At 35.9% G+C, this 15,847-nt stretch overlaps 3 protein-coding genes and 1 long non-coding RNA gene across 6 annotated transcripts; 2 read left to right on the forward strand and 2 right to left on the reverse strand.

Annotated features, from left to right (window-relative positions):
- Nucleotides 1–1,229: 1,229 nt before the first annotated feature.
- On the forward strand, nucleotides 1,230–5,214 carry LOC147495961 (uncharacterized). 2 transcript variants are annotated; one of them, XR_015197872.1, is made up of 4 exons: nucleotides 1,230–2,408; nucleotides 2,494–2,689; nucleotides 3,006–4,494; nucleotides 4,555–5,214. It is a non-coding gene; the product is annotated as an uncharacterized LOC147495961 (long non-coding RNA). The 2 variants fall into 2 exon arrangements; XR_015197871.1 differs by having other exon boundaries at nucleotides 1,648–2,408; nucleotides 3,006–5,214.
- LOC147495962 (uncharacterized) lies at nucleotides 4,968–7,982 on the reverse strand. The gene is made up of 3 exons (XM_086564737.1): nucleotides 7,201–7,982; nucleotides 5,852–6,064; nucleotides 4,968–5,300 (listed from the first exon to the last, which is right to left on the reverse strand). Exons 1-3 carry the CDS (start codon nucleotides 7,906–7,908, stop codon nucleotides 5,277–5,279), a joined length of 945 nt encoding a protein of 314 aa, XP_086420863.1. The 5' UTR covers nucleotides 7,909–7,982; the 3' UTR covers nucleotides 4,968–5,276.
- Nucleotides 7,983–8,787: 805 nt separating this feature from the next.
- GLIP6 (GDSL-motif lipase/hydrolase 6) lies at nucleotides 8,788–10,990 on the forward strand. 2 transcript variants are annotated; one of them, XR_015197873.1, is made up of 5 exons: nucleotides 8,788–9,268; nucleotides 9,413–9,558; nucleotides 9,699–10,161; nucleotides 10,368–10,680; nucleotides 10,771–10,990. XR_015197873.1 is itself a non-coding variant. In XM_086564738.1 (4 exons), the coding sequence occupies exons 1-4, from the start codon at nucleotides 9,043–9,045 to the stop codon at nucleotides 10,601–10,603; spliced, it is 1,071 nt and encodes a 356-aa protein (XP_086420864.1). In that variant the 5' UTR covers nucleotides 8,788–9,042; the 3' UTR covers nucleotides 10,604–10,990. The 2 variants fall into 2 exon arrangements, 1 of the variants encoding a protein (XP_086420864.1); XM_086564738.1 differs by having other exon boundaries at nucleotides 10,368–10,990.
- An 88-nt stretch (nucleotides 10,991–11,078) lies between these two features.
- Nucleotides 11,079–14,531, reverse strand: AR401 (S-adenosyl-L-methionine-dependent methyltransferases superfamily protein). Its single transcript, XM_086564739.1, has 7 exons — nucleotides 14,256–14,531; nucleotides 14,039–14,164; nucleotides 13,741–13,947; nucleotides 13,145–13,241; nucleotides 11,816–11,919; nucleotides 11,616–11,667; nucleotides 11,079–11,496 (listed from the first exon to the last, which is right to left on the reverse strand). Exons 1-7 carry the CDS (start codon nucleotides 14,465–14,467, stop codon nucleotides 11,272–11,274), a joined length of 1,023 nt encoding a protein of 340 aa, XP_086420865.1. The 5' UTR covers nucleotides 14,468–14,531; the 3' UTR covers nucleotides 11,079–11,271.
- Nucleotides 14,532–15,847: the final 1,316 nt, after the last annotated feature.

Below are 15,847 nucleotides of genomic sequence, written 5' to 3' on the forward strand. Positions count from 1 at the left end.
ATCATTTTTTTGTCTTTTATGATTTTTCCCTATAATCTCTTTTTCTTTCTATATTTGTTTTATTTGGTGTAAAATTATTCTGCATTCTCTCTCTATTTGCAATTCTTTGTTAAATAAATCTATTGAAGTTTCAAATTTGTGCGAAGACTATTCAAGAAAGAAAAAAGATAAAGTTTGGATCATATGAAATAACGTAAACAAATCAATAATATGTTGTGAGAAAAAAAATAAAAAAGATGTAAAATTTTTTATTTGTTGAAGTAGTGTTAAACACTTAAACTACTTTGGTTCCCTCGCCTTCTCCAACAGAAAATAGCACACCTCCATAACTAATTAAAGTTATTCATCACCCCATAACAAATAATTAAGTATAACACCAACAATTCAATCTTACCTATATCATTTTTTTGTCTTCTATGATTTTTCCTTATAATCTCTTTTTATTTCTATATTTGTTTTATTTGGTGTAAAATTATTCTACATTCTCTCTCTCTATTTGCAATTCTTTGTTAAATAAATATATTAAAGTTTCAACTTTGTGCGAAGACTATTCAAAAAAGAAAAAAGAAAAAGTTGGGATCATATGAAATAATGTATACAAATCAATAAGATGTTGTGAGAAAAAAATTAAAAAAGATGTAACAATTTTTATTTGTTAAAGTAGTGTTAAACACTTAAACTCTTTCGGTTCCCTCGCCTTCTCCAACAAAAAGTAGCACACTTCCATAACTTATTAAAGTTCTTCATCACCCTATAACAAATAATCAAATATATATAACGCCAACAATTCAATCTTACTTATATCATATTTTTGCCTTTTATGGTTTTTCTCTATAATCTCTCTTTCTTTCTATATTTGTTTTATTTGGTGTATAATTATTCTACATTCTCTCTCTATTTGCAATTTGTTGTTAAATAAATCAATTGAAGTTTCAAGTTTGTGTGAAGACTATTCAAGAAAGACAAAAAGAAAAAGTTAGGATCATATGAAATAACGTAAACAAATCAATAAAATGTTGTGAAAAAAAAATAAAAAAATGTAACAATTTTTATTAGTATATATTAATCATAGAAGATTCCGCGAACTTTGGGGCTCCGATTATCTTGAGCCGCCCCTGACTCTGGCCTGTTATGTTTATAGAGGCCTTAGGTTCTGAGTTAAGCCATCTCATTTTGGCGGGAATAGCTCTGATATCTTTTGGCTAAATGGATATATTGAAATACTTATCGGTATTTTGATATATTATTTCAGGCTTGTTTATCAACTGATTGTTTTTTTGCATTTGAGAAAATGGACGGAGAGGAAAGAAGAGAAGCAGCAATTGAGAAAACAGCTGCTGCTTGAAAAGTTCAATGTACTAATATATTTTAATTTAAGTTATCTAGTTTTGATTGTTTATGGCCGTTTTTATTATTATTTCCAAATTACCCATTTATGTACAATCCTGTGATGGTATATTGTTATTAGACTCGAAAAATAATTTTCCTTTAACCACCAACAACAACACCACTGCCTCCTTTTATCAAGCTTTAATTAGTCTCACATGTACATGTCAATATGTCATGCTTTTCTAAGAGCTCAAACTTCTAGCTTCTGCCTTTGGGCTTTCTACAGCCCCTTCAAGCTTTGCATTTCGTGCTTCCTCAAGGACAATTTTGAAAGTCGAGACTCCCGTTGTTCTTATTAATACGTAGAAATAGAGTAGGGGTTTAGATTATCATTTCCTCCTTCATGAGTTGTCATTTTACAGTTACAATGTGTTGTTTCTTCTTTTTATCTGGTATGTTAAAATAAAATAAGATTTCTGTTGTGTGTTCAAAGTATTCACACTATGCTCTTTCTAAAGATAGTTCCATGTAGGAAAATAATTCTTCTATTTGTATAGCAAGCTATAGTTGGGATTTGGGAAGGAATAATACTTGATTTATAGGGATAATGAAGGATGTTTAACAGCCATTTTCAATATTGAGAGCCTTTTTGTGGTGCAAGAAAATGCTTTAAGAAGTTGACTGTGATGTGCTTATGTTCTTTATGATCACATAATTTCTGAGGAAGCATCGGGAGGATATGGGTTTGTATTTGGTTTTCTTAGGACGTCTCTTTCCTTCTTCAGATTCAGATTAGTGTTGCTTTGCTTTGCTTTGCTTCAAACATCAAATGTTGAGAATATACTGGAGAGAGAAGTTTGCATTAAGTGTAGTCACACTTCACACAAAAGTTAACTTTTGACATGAGATTCTCAATATTCAGCTGTTGGTTTACTACACAAGCTTTTTATCTTTGATCTCTGGCTCTGTTCTTCTTTCATATATAGAGATTCATACCCTTTGACTTTGCAAATGATAGGAGCTGCACAAGAGACGGTTGCCGATTAAGGCAAGGTCAACGATCCATAAGAACTCAAAAGGTTCTACAATGTGCTTTACTTTGCCAGCACTGTGGTTTACGGTTACTGGAATATATCTCATATAAATTAATGGAAATGTCTGCAGGGAATGCAAGCAGGGCTGCAAAGGGGCATAAAAATTATAATAGTGCCAACAAGAACAAAGATGAACATTTGAATGTTGAACTTGAGGATTCCATACCTTCCACCACAAGGGAAAATTCCATGGACATTTCCGCCCTGCAACATGAAAACTCTGCAGCATCGCTAGGAATGAAGAAGCGGCAGAAGGTGCACTGGGGGTATCATTTCTTTGCTTTCTCAAAGCCTCTATATAGAAATTTCCTGGTGTCAGTTCCTGTGCCACTTATTGGAAGAACATCCTAGGCATTTTCATCATAATGTGCATTTGTATATAAATTCATTGATGGTATGCTTGGTTTATACATATGCTAGACATACATGGAAATAAATCACACAGAAAAATGTATGCATCCATTTAAGTTGTGATGGCTTCTTGTTTTCCAGCTGAAGAAGTTTATCATAATCTGCCTTCAAATGAGGTCCTTCGGACACTGGTCATAAACCCTAACATTTTTCTTCTCTTTTCTTGATTAGGCTCGACATGAAGGAAAGATGGGAAAGGAAATCAAACATGTAGGTTTGTACTATGTTGCTGAATTGGGATATGCTCTTATGCCAATCATCGAGCTCAATGGATAAAACTGCTCAGCTTGGGTAAGCCTACAGATCACAAATTGGAGTTATACTTTATTGCCAAGCAATTGAACTAATTTATGCGTATACTATCTCTCTATGAGAAAGGTGCTCCTCATATGCTCAAATGTTATTGCTGCAACACCAGCAATTACTTCGCATGAATGGAGTTCAACCTCCATCACCTCCTGAGTGCTGACTAATGTTTCCCCTTACATCGACTGAATAGAAGCTCGTTAACAGCTTATACGTGAATTTTCTCTGATGATTACAGCATAACCTGTCCTACTATATGTTCTTCCTCTGATAATTTTGGGATATCTAACCAAAGTTTTTTTTTTTGCCCTATATGTTTTCACTAATTCACGCGTGGGATCTTTAGTAAAGGATGTGAAGACGATCATTGTTACCACTACACCTAATAGATACATTTCAGTGATAAGTCCGGGAAAAAAAATAAAAAATAAAATAGAAAAAAATAAAACAAGTATGTTTTCAGAAGGAGAGGAAAAAGGCTAGCTGTGCACTTGTCCCTTCCACTTTTGTATGGGTTTTTCCCCGATAATCAATAAAATTTATTTATGGAAAAAAATAGAAAATAAAAAAACTATCAGTGGATGAACATGAAGAAAAGTTAACATGACATATGAATATATGATCTGTCTGGAAACTTGGATCAGTGTGGGACAATCTAGTACTTAGTGGCGGTAGAAAATACTGGTTGGTGAAAAACTCTTGGGGGGCTGAATGGGGTGAAAGTGGATACATCAGAATGGAACGCGATATTGAGGCAGAAGGGTATCTGTGGTATTGCCATGGAAGCGTCCTACCCAACTGCACAATAAGAAAACCATAAGAGTGATATGGATCATGGCCTGTCAAGATTTCAGGAGTAGACTAAAACTTTGCCATTGTCCTCACATAAAAGTTAGCAAGACGCATCACAATGCTGAATTAATTCATGCACAAAAACAATAGAAGCAATAACCAAATGTATACTATCAGTCCGGTAGAGACCAAACCATTTCATCAACGACGTAGGATTGCTACATTTTTACTCCCATGTGGAGTACAACTGTTCAATAAATCAATTCCCTTCAGCTTTGCCAAATACTACATGAGGGTACTTAAGAGTTAAAGTTTTTCATGGCCAAAATTCGCCCAGGGACTAATAACCACTGATGTGGGACTGAAGGAATGCGCAAAATGCTCAGGAAAGTAATGGTGGTATAGAACAATTTTCTTTGCTGATAAGTAGAGTTGACGACCATCGCTATCGAGATTGTACATTTCTGAATGAACATTCATGGAGACTGTAAGATGATCGTAGAGACAATTCTCAAAATACAAAACATATTCTTCATCCGAGATGTCATCAGCATTGGAGAAGGTAAATGTTAAGTTGTTTGCACTTTTGTGGAGCTTCTCCAATGTTTAATCGTTTTTGCAGGTTTTGGAATGAATATGGCAGGAGCCAAAGCCAGGTATTATGAGTTTGGGAGCGAGGAATTAAGAAGAAGATAGACGTTGCAGTTGTCAGGGCGGATTTCAGAGAATGAGATGCGAGTTACATTGAGTTGGAGACCCCTTTTCCCGCAATCAAACTAGTAAAAAAAGTCGATGAGTAAGAATGTATCCAGCCTTGTGATAGTGTATGTCACCAACAACAGCAAATGTGGAAGAAGAAGATGAAGAAAGCAACCAAACTACTAAAGAAGAGCGGAAACACATTTAATGCAATGCACGAGACAGCCATGAAAGAAGAAAAAGGATGCAACCACAACCCCTAATTTGCAAACTGGAAGGAGGAGATCTACAGGGCCCAAATTTAATGCATCCACGCCTAAGCTACTCAAAGCTCAATCAGGAAATTTTGATGTTATTCTGCAGCGCCAATTTTGTACTATGAACATCTGATATGGAAATTTTGCTTCCACAAACATAAAAGTAGGTTTACAGACCAAATACTGACATGTTAGCAAATTCTCACTCATAGATACTAAGAAGTAAGAACCGAGTACCTTCAACATTTTTTACATGATCTATTTCTATCTTAATTTCATCTAAGCTTGAGGTTTCTGCCTTGATAACACAGTAAAAATAACCAAAATAGGAACCTTTAGTACATTCCTCTAGATGGTTCTTATTTCAAACACAATATGCAGATCAGCTTCAACTTCTCTTCACAAATCTTCCCTGTAAAAAGTTCAGTACATATATTAAGTGACTAAAATGAAGTTTAACGATAAAAGACAATGAATATGTCTCCACAATATTTAAGTGAACAAGACTATATCATCTTCACATACCAACAATGTATTGTACTATTATATATATAAGCCCATAACAGATCGTTAGATTTTGTATTAGAGAATGAACAGTCTAATCAATTTTAGGATATGTGGAGGACATATTGCTTCATGAGGGTTTAAAACCCTCCATCTGTAGCTTAGGTGATCTCTGTTCCTAAAATGTTACCACTTTTATGTCATTATAACAGGAAAAATAGTGCAAGTCCTTGGAGAGTTCTGACGAAATTTAGTTGGTGGTTTGTGTAGTAAAACTAAGATTGCATTACACGCAATCACTCACAGTTTCCTTTGTGGCATTATTAAATAATTTGCCGCGCATAAAAAAAGCCTCAAAGACGGGCTAGTCCTCAGCATTTCCTGTTTAAGTCATGGCTACCTAGTCATGGCATCACCTTGAATATGAGCTACATAATTAAGTATAAGTCAAGCACAAACCTTCATCCTAGGGCGCTTCTCAGCATTAAGCTTCCGAACTTCATATCTGATTCGTTTGGAAAATAGCCTGCTTTGCCTCTTCTCCTTATATCTCAACAGTCTAGCTTCTCTGGTCCTGAGCTTCCAAGCATCCATTTCAATGCCATCTATGACACTGCTTCCATCATCATGAACTCTTAATAGTGGTACCATTCCAGCGTCCATCGACACTTGCTAAACACATTAAAATAATACAACCTATTAGGGCACAATACATGCTTATACAATCTTGATAAAATACCTCTAACGAAAAATGACTCTAGTTTCACAGAGAAAGGCCGTTATTGGCAACTTAGAATAACTTCAAATTGTTACTTAAATATTTGTACAAAAAATAAGAGAAATTAAACAAATCCAGAATCTGGTGTACAACAAAGTTTCATCTGTGATACTTTGTGATGATCAGAGCACTATTCAAAATTTGGAATAGTCTAAAATTTCAAAGGGCTGAAAACTAAAATTTTCCCGAGATATTACTAGAACCTGAGAAAATTCGCCAGACTATAACACCTGTGTCAAAATCTCTAGTATGTTTCGTACCAGAAGTCTAAAACTCTAAATTACAAAACAGTGTCACAAAATTTTCTTCTACTAAATACGAGTCCATTAAGGATGATAGTGCTATGACTTTTTTGTGGAAAAAGGTACCTAGCTTTGGCTGGGACTGGGAGCAACAATCCACATAGAGATATTCAGTCAAAAAGCCAAAAAGAAAAAATCCAAAAATTGCAAAGACAGCTGGTATAGTCAGTAATCATAGAGGGAGTGGGCACATATGCCAATGGTGAGAAGCAGGGGTAGAGCAAAGGGGGTTAAGCATGAAACTAACTCCAAGAATAATTTGTTCACATTGCTAATACGAGCTATATATTAAATGCAGTGCAACCTCAATTTCAAACCACAATCACGGGATGCATCACTGAGACCACAGTTCATTGCACCAGAGTTCTGACCACACACACAAGTCAGAAACTCACAACTGCCTTATGAAGTTATGAGGACTTGGGACCATAGTATAAGATGTCGTTTTGATCTAAATTTCAATGGCTAAAATTCCAGCATTGTCAGTATTTCCACACTACATTAGACCATATGGCAAACATTAAGCCAACAAATATCTAAAGCTCTTATATTTTGAGTATGTACCTTACTCAAAAGTCAAAACCATTTGGGTATATGACTGGGGTGGCACAGGATCTTATAGATTATGATGCAAGACTTTAAAATGACGTAAAATTACTGTTCAAATCAAAACAATGTTATCTAGTCAAATTCTAAATTGAACGATAAACTCTAGTATAATTACTTACATTAGGGGTATGTTGCAGCAGATCATGAAGCACATCAGGAACAATATGAGAACCAAGTTCTCCATCAACATGATCTAAATAAAGTGGACCCTTATCAGACCAAGCATTCATAATCTCATCATAATCAAGTTTCAAGGACAATCCTCCTCCACCTTTTTCCAATTTAATTTCCGGTACACAACTAGTAACTTCCTCAAAACACACCCATTTCTCTTCACTCAAATCCCTCTCCACATTCTTCCCACCTCTCAATGCTGATCTCTCCAGCCAACTCTTCGATGCATACGCTATAGAAGGCTCACACGACGAGTTTTCTTCTTCTTCTTCCTCTTCTTCTTCTTCATCTTCTTTACCACTAGTACTCCATATTAAACTACTCAAAGTTTCAGTAGCTAAGTCAGTAAGGAAGAAATGTGCAACGTTGCTGTTGTTATGATCTTCTTTTTCTTCTGGGTGTAATGGAAACAAGTTCAACTGTTGCTTTTCTTGGTGAGTTGATTCAACTGTTGCTGTCCTTTTTCTTCTGTTCTTGTTCTTGTTCTTGCTCTTGCTCTTGCTCTTGCTGTTGTTAGTGGAATGTTCTTGTTGTTGTTGAAGAAGACTGATGTACTTGTGTTTTCTGGTTTTCCGAGCTGGTTTATATGAGTTAAGAATGGGTTCAGTGTTTCTTCTCTTGGTGCGTTTTCTAAGACTGTATCTAGAACACATTATTTTTTTTTTTTCTATCAGCTCTTTTCTGTCTGTGACTGTTTTTGTGAGCTGATGAAGTTAAAAAAAGAGTGAAGAAAAGTAGGACTTTTTAGGTGGGGAAAGAGAGGTCACAATCATCATCATCTAATCTAGGAATCTGGCTTTTCTGTGACATGTGGTTCAAGGGGATAGGATGAGAATCTAGGATTGTGTTTTATCCTGGATTTCAATATGATGAGTTTCTTTTTGGGTCGAGTGCCATAGTGCCCAAAAAAAAAATGTGCCAATTTCGTGGTGCAAAATCCCATTGTGTGAAATGCCAGTATTATCGTAGGATTTCGATGGCTGAGTTTGAATTTGTTGACCTACCTTTTAGACTGGCATTTTGAAATACAATGACATTAAAATCTTATTAGTATACTGCATAGCAGTAGGGGCGTGAATAGAGAATAAGAAAAGCGTGGAGAGGGAAAGGGGACGAAGAGAAAAATAGACAAAACCAACCAAATGACATTTTGGCCACATACTCCCTCCCTCCCCCAAGAACGTTTGCTCCGCTCATTTAATCACATCGTTTGTCGGCATGTCAAAATATTTCGTTAACATAAATGGGGAGTCATGTTCTACAAGTGACTACACAACGAAGAGATCTTTCAGTTGGTCGACTTTCTTTTTGTCGTATGTGTGTAACCCACGGTCCACTCTACATTTGTGGTATGGAATGAAGAATTATACAAAGCTTCATTGAAACATGACAATGAAGATTATAGAAACCATTTATTGAGATTTGAGATGCACAAGGAACATATATTACTAAATTTCTTTTGTAAAAAAAAAAAATGCTGGATACGATATTCTAAAAGCACACATGTTGTGTGGCGTGTGTTGTAAATTGTAGTACACAATCCAACAGGAAAAACACCATGCTTTCTTTAGGAAAAGGAGATTAACAACGGCGGTGGGGTAGTGGTAGATGTCACTATGCATGCAATACAACTCAAAAATAGGAAAAGGCTCCCCTGAAAAAAAATTGGACTGTCTACCTACTAGTGCAATTTACTCGTGCATTCAGTTTTAATTTTGTCATTGCTTCTCATATACTTCACTTAAAGTGGCATTCCTCGATGTGAAAGACAATGCAAAGGAGCTCAAATGGAGAAGTTCTTTCTCACTTTCATGCTTCTCACCTTTGTCTCAGCAGCTAATTCGCACAATGTTCCAGCCATATTTGCCTTTGGCGATTCTATATTGGATGCTGGAAATAATCATTTCATCAAGAATTCCACCGTCCAGGCTGATTTTCCACCTTATGGACAGAGTTTTTTCCACCATCCTACAGGAAGATTCACTAATGGGAGAACAGTAGTAGACTTCATATGTAAGATTTGTTTCATTTGAAAGTTAGTACGTTAAAATTTTCTGGACTCCAACAAGGCCTGTTCAGATGAAAAACAGATTCATATCAGATTAAACAAGACTATATATGTTAACTTTCTGATTATGAAATTGCTATTGAATGCAGCACAATACCTCAGCATTGATCTACAAAAACCAACTCTGGAGGCTGAGATGGAAATTGTCAATGGGACTCGCAAGGATTATCCATCGAATGGTGTAAACTTTGCTAGTGCTGGGAGTGGAGTCCTGAATTTAACAAATAAGGACTTGGTAAGAAAGTTGGTTTACTTGTACTTATTTTGTGTTTGATAATTGGGTATTTGAAATTTTGGAATGCTAAATCTTTGTTCGAAGGTTCAATACGAGTTACCCTATTTTATTTCTCACATGTAAATGTTTGTTTCACACAGGGAGTGATGTCCATCCAGGACCAGCTGCAACTGTTCAAAGACTCAATAAAGCTAAACAAAACCAATGCGAGTCTAGTCCAACATTCATTATTCCTTTTCGAGTCAGGCTCTAATGACATTTTCAACTTCTTCCTTTATTTTGACCCAAAACTGGATCCAGAAGCATTTGTTCAAGCCATGTTGGCAGAAGTTCAAACCTTTATCGAAGAAATTTACAGGCTTGGTGCACGTAGAATTGCTATTTTCTCACTGGGCCCAGTTGGTTGTGTTCCTGCACGAGTGAACTTGGCTGAAGCACCTATACCTCGATGCTATGGGAAAATGAATAAAATGGTGAAAAGCTACAACGTTGGTTTAGAAAACTTGGTAAAGGATATGCCTATCAAGTACCCTGGTACTGTTGGAGTTTATGGAGCAATATACAACATTGTTCAATTATTCAATTCGGATCCTAAGCGATATGGTAACTATCTCTATCATTCTAATTACCAAAAAAAAAACTATCTCTATCATTCTTTGCACATTACAATGTTCTTATTCGTAATACAAAATTATGGAAGAAAACAGCTGCTGTTGATTACATGAATGTCTTGTTTTTTCATCATGTAAGCTATTTTTAATCAACATGTTTGTTTTCATGAAAGATAACTCTGCTCTCGTCTCCCTTAGGCTTCTCCAATACAACTAGTGCTTGCTGTGGTGCTGGAACCCTTGGAGGATTTGTACAATGTGGAACAGGGGAGTTTAAAATGTGTGAGAACCCAAATGAGTTCTTGTTCTGGGATTACTTCCATCCCTCTGAGCATTCTTACAAGCTTATATCAAAGGCTTTATGGGCTGGTAAGAGATCAAGAATTAGGCCCTACAATTTAAAGCAATTTGCCAACATCACCCCTAGATCATGAATTCACTCGGCAAAGTGAACCACTGAATCTCCAAGCGTAATGCCTCTAGGAACTTGAGTTGTGCACCTACACAACCGGTATGTAGGAACCAATGTATTTTCATATTTTCTGTATATAGGAATAAAATTATATTTATTTTTATGATGTAACTGCATCTGCATGTGCAGATGAGGATACGAAGAACAGAAAGAAGAACAAAAAGAAAACAGTTGATACTAAAAAAAACCTCCTTCAATTACACAAACGTACAAATGCCCGTTAGGAAACAAAGTTGCTTTGATGTTTACTGTAGTTTGAGTTCTCAATTCGCCACGCTGTCAGGAATTAGGCAACCCGTCCAACACAACCTCGACCCATTTAGTCTCCTCTGTGTCTCTACTTCAGTCCCTGTATAATCTTCCAAAAGTAAACGATCTACAAACATCGTTCAATTGCATATTGCTTTCTCAATTGCATATCGTTGTCCACAACCAAAAACCAAAAACCATATATGATGATTGAACTTAAACCCTGTTGATGAAGATCATGTTAACGGCATAGTTAAATCATGTACCAATTACAAGCGCTTATCATAAACGACCATACATTTGTTCAAAGTCCACAATCAGCAAATACAGAAAACCCTCATATCAGTTTCAGTTGTCCTCCGGAAAAAAGAAGTAACGAATTCAGCTACGGAGGAATGCGACAGTGGCCACACGTGATCCTTCTGATCCTCCAAACATGAACGTTGGATACGACCGAACATGACTAACATAGTGGAATGGAGAAGAATCTTTGAATGCTTCTTGGTCGTTAGATATTTCGGCATCTAAGGCACTAAACCGTCTTTGGTTATAATTGTCCACTTCTTGCACCAATTCATCTTTCGTGTGGTTGCATGAAGTGATAATCTGCAACATAGAGAAAACAGATTAAAAGATCTAACTATGTCGGCAGCAAAACATCGCGATAATGATATTGTTCAGTAACAGATCATTGTTGATAACTAGATTGAGCATGAGATGCTAACCAATACGCCACCAGGAGCAACCAACTTTGAAACTGATTCCCAGTACATGATCCTGGGAATACACATCATGAGAGAAAAAGAAGGTTTGAGTTTGCATTTAGAATCATCAAGGGTTGTACCAAAGATCAAACATAGCACTTGGTATACAAAGATATCTGAAATCTTTGTTGACACACAAGCAAGAAGGTGGCAGGTGTTACCTTTTCATAGGACCATCAGGATGTAACCCAATTGCATCCAAAGTCCCCTTATCCATAACAAGTCGGAACTGCCTCTCCAATTTCGTCTCCAGGACATCGTCGACCTATAAACCAATGGTGAAACCATCGATGACTTTAGAATCAAGCAAAGGTTGTAACTAATGCAAAACCTTCTTGTTTAAAAGTATGTTCACATATGACTCCATTTGTTTCATCAATTTTTATTTTATTTTATTTTTTTCAAAACAAGCATTCCAGTATAATTTATACTTCATAAAATGTAATGCATGTCTTTCTCCTTTCTTTTTTTCCCAGTAATTTAATTCTAACAAGGACAACATACAAATTGTCCTAGATGTATACGACAAAAGATGTATACTTGCTAAAAATAAAATACAAATACAAATAGCAATGTGGTGGTTCTGCTAGTTATAGGGATGACATAACGTCGGATTAATGTCAATAAAGCTAGTGACGCAGTGGATACGGCAGTGCTTTTTACGTTTCGGTTGCGAGTGTGGATATTGGGAGCGGAGGTGGTATAAATGGTGGTGGACATATGCTCATGGTGCTAGTGTCATGAAGCTAACAGAGATTTTGGTGGTGATCGTAGTGGTGGTACTTACTGAGTTACTGTAGAAGCAGTGGAGATGGTGAGGAGCAGTGCAGAAAAAAAATGGTGAAGGCAATTGAGCAGTGGTTGTAGCTAGTAGGCACGCTGTAATTTGGGGGGGGGGAGCAATCCCGCAGATTTTGATTGGCTTTGTGGTTTTTGAGATGGTACAGTGATGTATCATGTATAACTGATAGTGATGGCTGGTGGATGCAGGGGTGATGTTGAGCAGCGTTTAAGTTGTGGTGTTGTTACCACCGGTTTTAAAGAATGTAAGTAGTACAATTTGGCTGCTGCAGGCTGTCGTGATGGTCAATCAACGACATTTCTGTTAAGGTCATGGGAAATGAAACACCACAGTAAAATTCTACATGTTGAATTTCCAGCTGTAGGGTCTATAGATTTACATGATTGGAACATCACTCCATACAACAAACACATGATTACCTAATTTCTGGATAAAATGCATTCTAGAATGAAATAATGGAACCTGTGTTCTTCTTCAATCTTACAGTTTAAAAAATTTCAGGGAACTAGAGAGCATATCATGTTTGTCAATAAGTCCAGTGTCAAAGGAAACAAAAGCCTCTTTATTACTAGTATGGCAATATCCATGAAAGCTCCGTTGATGTTAAAATCCTAGTCACTAAATGAAAAAATAAAAAATAAAAAAATGACTAAGACAGTAATAAGAAATAACTCAACAATTGACATACCAAAAAGTTAATACTGTTGAACCCATCACGTTCAGCAAGGTTTCGAGCAAGGTTGATTGCCCCTTCACTGTAATCAACTCCAGTCAAATCAGTGAACCTGGAAACCAACGCACAGATTAGCAAAGTCTGGTTTCCTAAAGGAATAAACCAAATTTAATGATTTAGAGTCTGAATTTATTCTATTCTATTCTTTCTTTTCTTTTTATGGGCAAAACAAGAACAATTATGGAGGCATAACTTGCAAAAAAAACTTCAATTTCCAATTTTCTTTAGCATCATCCATACCAAAGAAATTCTCGTTTTGTCTATCAAAAATAAATACGAATTCTTCTCAGTGTGTTTAACAATTCGTCAATTACTATTTATGTTTACTCTTCAATATACAGGAGAAAGGAACAAATTTTCATTCCCAACAATTAGAAGCTGATCTTAGTAACTCGTCGTTGAAGTTGTGATAATTAAAATTCAGTCCAAACATTTGATGAGACAGTGACATCATAGCAAAAATGGTGCTGTCTATATGTGTCTGCGAACAAAACAGTTGTTAAAACACCTGAACATTGAGACACAATGATGATACTGGATGCAACCCATACCCTTGCTTTGCAAGTCCTTGAAGAAGTAGACCATTGCCAGTTCCAATATCAAGTACACTCCACATAGACATATCACTGGCAATCTGTTCAACTGACTCGGATTCACAGCCGACATCACCGTCAAGATTGTCCATACGACCTCGAGAAATGTTGCTGCACAATTGTTTGGTCCAAGTTGCAACAGTCTCCATAACATCAGCTCCAAACCTAGTGAAAACAAAAAATGGTATTTATTAGCTATGTTCAAATTAGATACCAAAATTGCAATGGCATCTTAGAAGGCCATACGACAACTCACCAAACTTCACCGGTATGACCATGTTCATGAAAGTTTGCTAGCTCATCTGCATATGTGGCATCCCAGTAACTTTGTAAACCCAACATTGAAGGTTCCACATCAACGTCGGGTGCTTCTTTATCAGAACTGATTCCAACAATTTATATATTAGAATCTCCACATTATTATCCTTAAACTTAATCATTACAAAAATAAAATAAAAAACATAAATTATTACCTGTAATCTGATGCGGCACGGACACCAGAAGAAAGAGCATCAGAAGCATCCACGTGTCGTTGGTCATCATCTAAAGTACTACCGTAATCACTCTTTATAGACCATGAATCCGCAGCAACGGATCTATCGTCATCTGAAATTAAATCAGCTGTGCTCGCTACTCTCGTTTGATGTATCTCTGTATCTTCTGGCGGCCATCTTATTCCAGCCATACGAATAATAATAATAATTTTTTTTTTTTTTTTTTTTTTTTTTTTGTGTGTTTTGTTTTAGTAGTTTAGGTCTGATTTTGAGTTTGTTCGATCTTAATAAAGTGTACATTGGGCTCAAAGCCCGAATATTCACCAGGGCCCATAGTATACATGGCCCATAGATGGTTGAATAGATCTGTAATTGTTGCATGGAATCCAAATGAAGATACTGGATATTATAATGGTTTTCTCGTTATTATTGAGAATCAATTGTCCTTAGATATCTAAAATCATTATTGCACGTTGGGCGTAAATGCTCATATGCGACTTCATGAGGCTAAGTCAGCACAATTTTTAAGTAAGTACTCAAAGTTAATTAAAATTCATAACAGTATTTTGATTATTTACAAATCAGTCTTTATTAAAAATTATACTAGCCGTTGGATTTGTTCGAGATTGGTTATATGTTTTCGAGATCCATAAAATTATGAGAAAACAATTACACGCAATTTTAAAAATTGATTCGTGGTATATCTACGAATAATAAAACAGCAAAATTGATTCAAAAAAAAAAAAAAACAAAAAAAAACCTTCGACTTCAAAAAGTTCAAACGAAAACAAAAAACTCCAAAACTCTTCATTCACCAAAACCCTTTCTTCTCCACAAAGAAACTCTCAACTAGAACTGCTCTACAATGGGCACTTCACAACTTACTTCGTTTCGATGATTTAATCATACTTCTTCATGTATTCCCATCAACAAGATCAAGAAACAATAACAAACAAAGTTCACTTAGATTGAAGGGTTTTCAATTAGCTCTCTCTTTTAAAGATCTCTGTAACGAAGTCCCTGATGTAAGTACCCCGCCCCTTCATCATAACATATTTATATGCTACATGGTTTGATAATTTTTCTGCTCTTACCATTTGGTGATCACGTGGTATATATAGGCTAAGGTGGAGATTGTTGTTAGAGAAGGTGATCGAGATGGTAGAACTATTGCGTCTACAATTAGCGAGGTTAGCGCATCTGATTTGGTTCTAGGTCTCCATGATCAAAGTTTTTTACATAGGTAAGTCAATTTGGATTTTGTCAATCGTGTATACAAATGTGTTATGAGTTTCATTTTTCAGTTTGTTAAGTGAATCATCACTAATTAGGACGTTTTAATGTTTGATTTAGTATGTTCCCTTTTTTTTTTCCACGATTACAATTTCTATTGATTCGTGACCAAAGCCTTTTAGTGCTTCGAGCTGAGCATTATTGGTTCTTATTGAATGTGATGTGAAACCTGTATATAGGAAGGAGATTGTTTGAGGTTTTAAAAACCTATTCAATCAAAATTATAAAGTAGCAAAAAGGTTAACCTCATTATATGTCCTTAAAAAGAATTGCTTCTG

This window comes from Coptis chinensis, chromosome 6 (assembly GCF_015680905.1).
Source record: "Coptis chinensis isolate HL-2020 chromosome 6, ASM1568090v1, whole genome shotgun sequence".
NCBI lineage: Eukaryota > Viridiplantae > Streptophyta > Magnoliopsida > Ranunculales > Ranunculaceae > Coptis > Coptis chinensis.

What these genes read in the sequence shown, in the direction of transcription:
- GLIP6 (XM_086564738.1), top strand. Translation starts at nt 9,043, where the DNA reads ATGGAGAAGTTCTTTCTCACTTTCATGCTTCTCACCTTTGTCTCAGCA. An exon ending in ATTTAACAAATAAGGACTTG is followed by an intron (nt 9,559 to 9,698) that starts GTAAGAAAGTTG and finishes TGTTTCACACAG; the next exon opens with GGAGTGATGTCCATCCAGGA. An exon ending in TTCGGATCCTAAGCGATATG is followed by an intron (nt 10,162 to 10,367) that starts GTAACTATCTCT and finishes CGTCTCCCTTAG; the next exon opens with GCTTCTCCAATACAACTAGT.
- LOC147495962 (XM_086564737.1), bottom strand. Translation starts at nt 7,908, where the DNA reads ATGTGTTCTAGATACAGTCTTAGAAAACGCACCAAGAGAAGAAACACT. An exon ending in TGCTGCAACATACCCCTAAT is followed by an intron (nt 6,065 to 7,200) that starts GTAAGTAATTAT and finishes TAATGTGTTTAG; the next exon opens with CAAGTGTCGATGGACGCTGG. An exon ending in AGAAGCGCCCTAGGATGAAG is followed by an intron (nt 5,301 to 5,851) that starts GTTTGTGCTTGA and finishes AACTTTTTACAG; the next exon opens with GGAAGATTTGTGAAGAGAAG.
- AR401 (XM_086564739.1), bottom strand. Translation starts at nt 14,467, where the DNA reads ATGGCTGGAATAAGATGGCCGCCAGAAGATACAGAGATACATCAAACG. An exon ending in TCAACAGTATTAACTTTTTG is followed by an intron (nt 11,920 to 13,144) that starts GTATGTCAATTG and finishes ATTGGTTTATAG; the next exon opens with GTCGACGATGTCCTGGAGAC. An exon ending in TTGCTCCTGGTGGCGTATTG is followed by an intron (nt 11,497 to 11,615) that starts GTTAGCATCTCA and finishes TCTATGTTGCAG; the next exon opens with ATTATCACTTCATGCAACCA.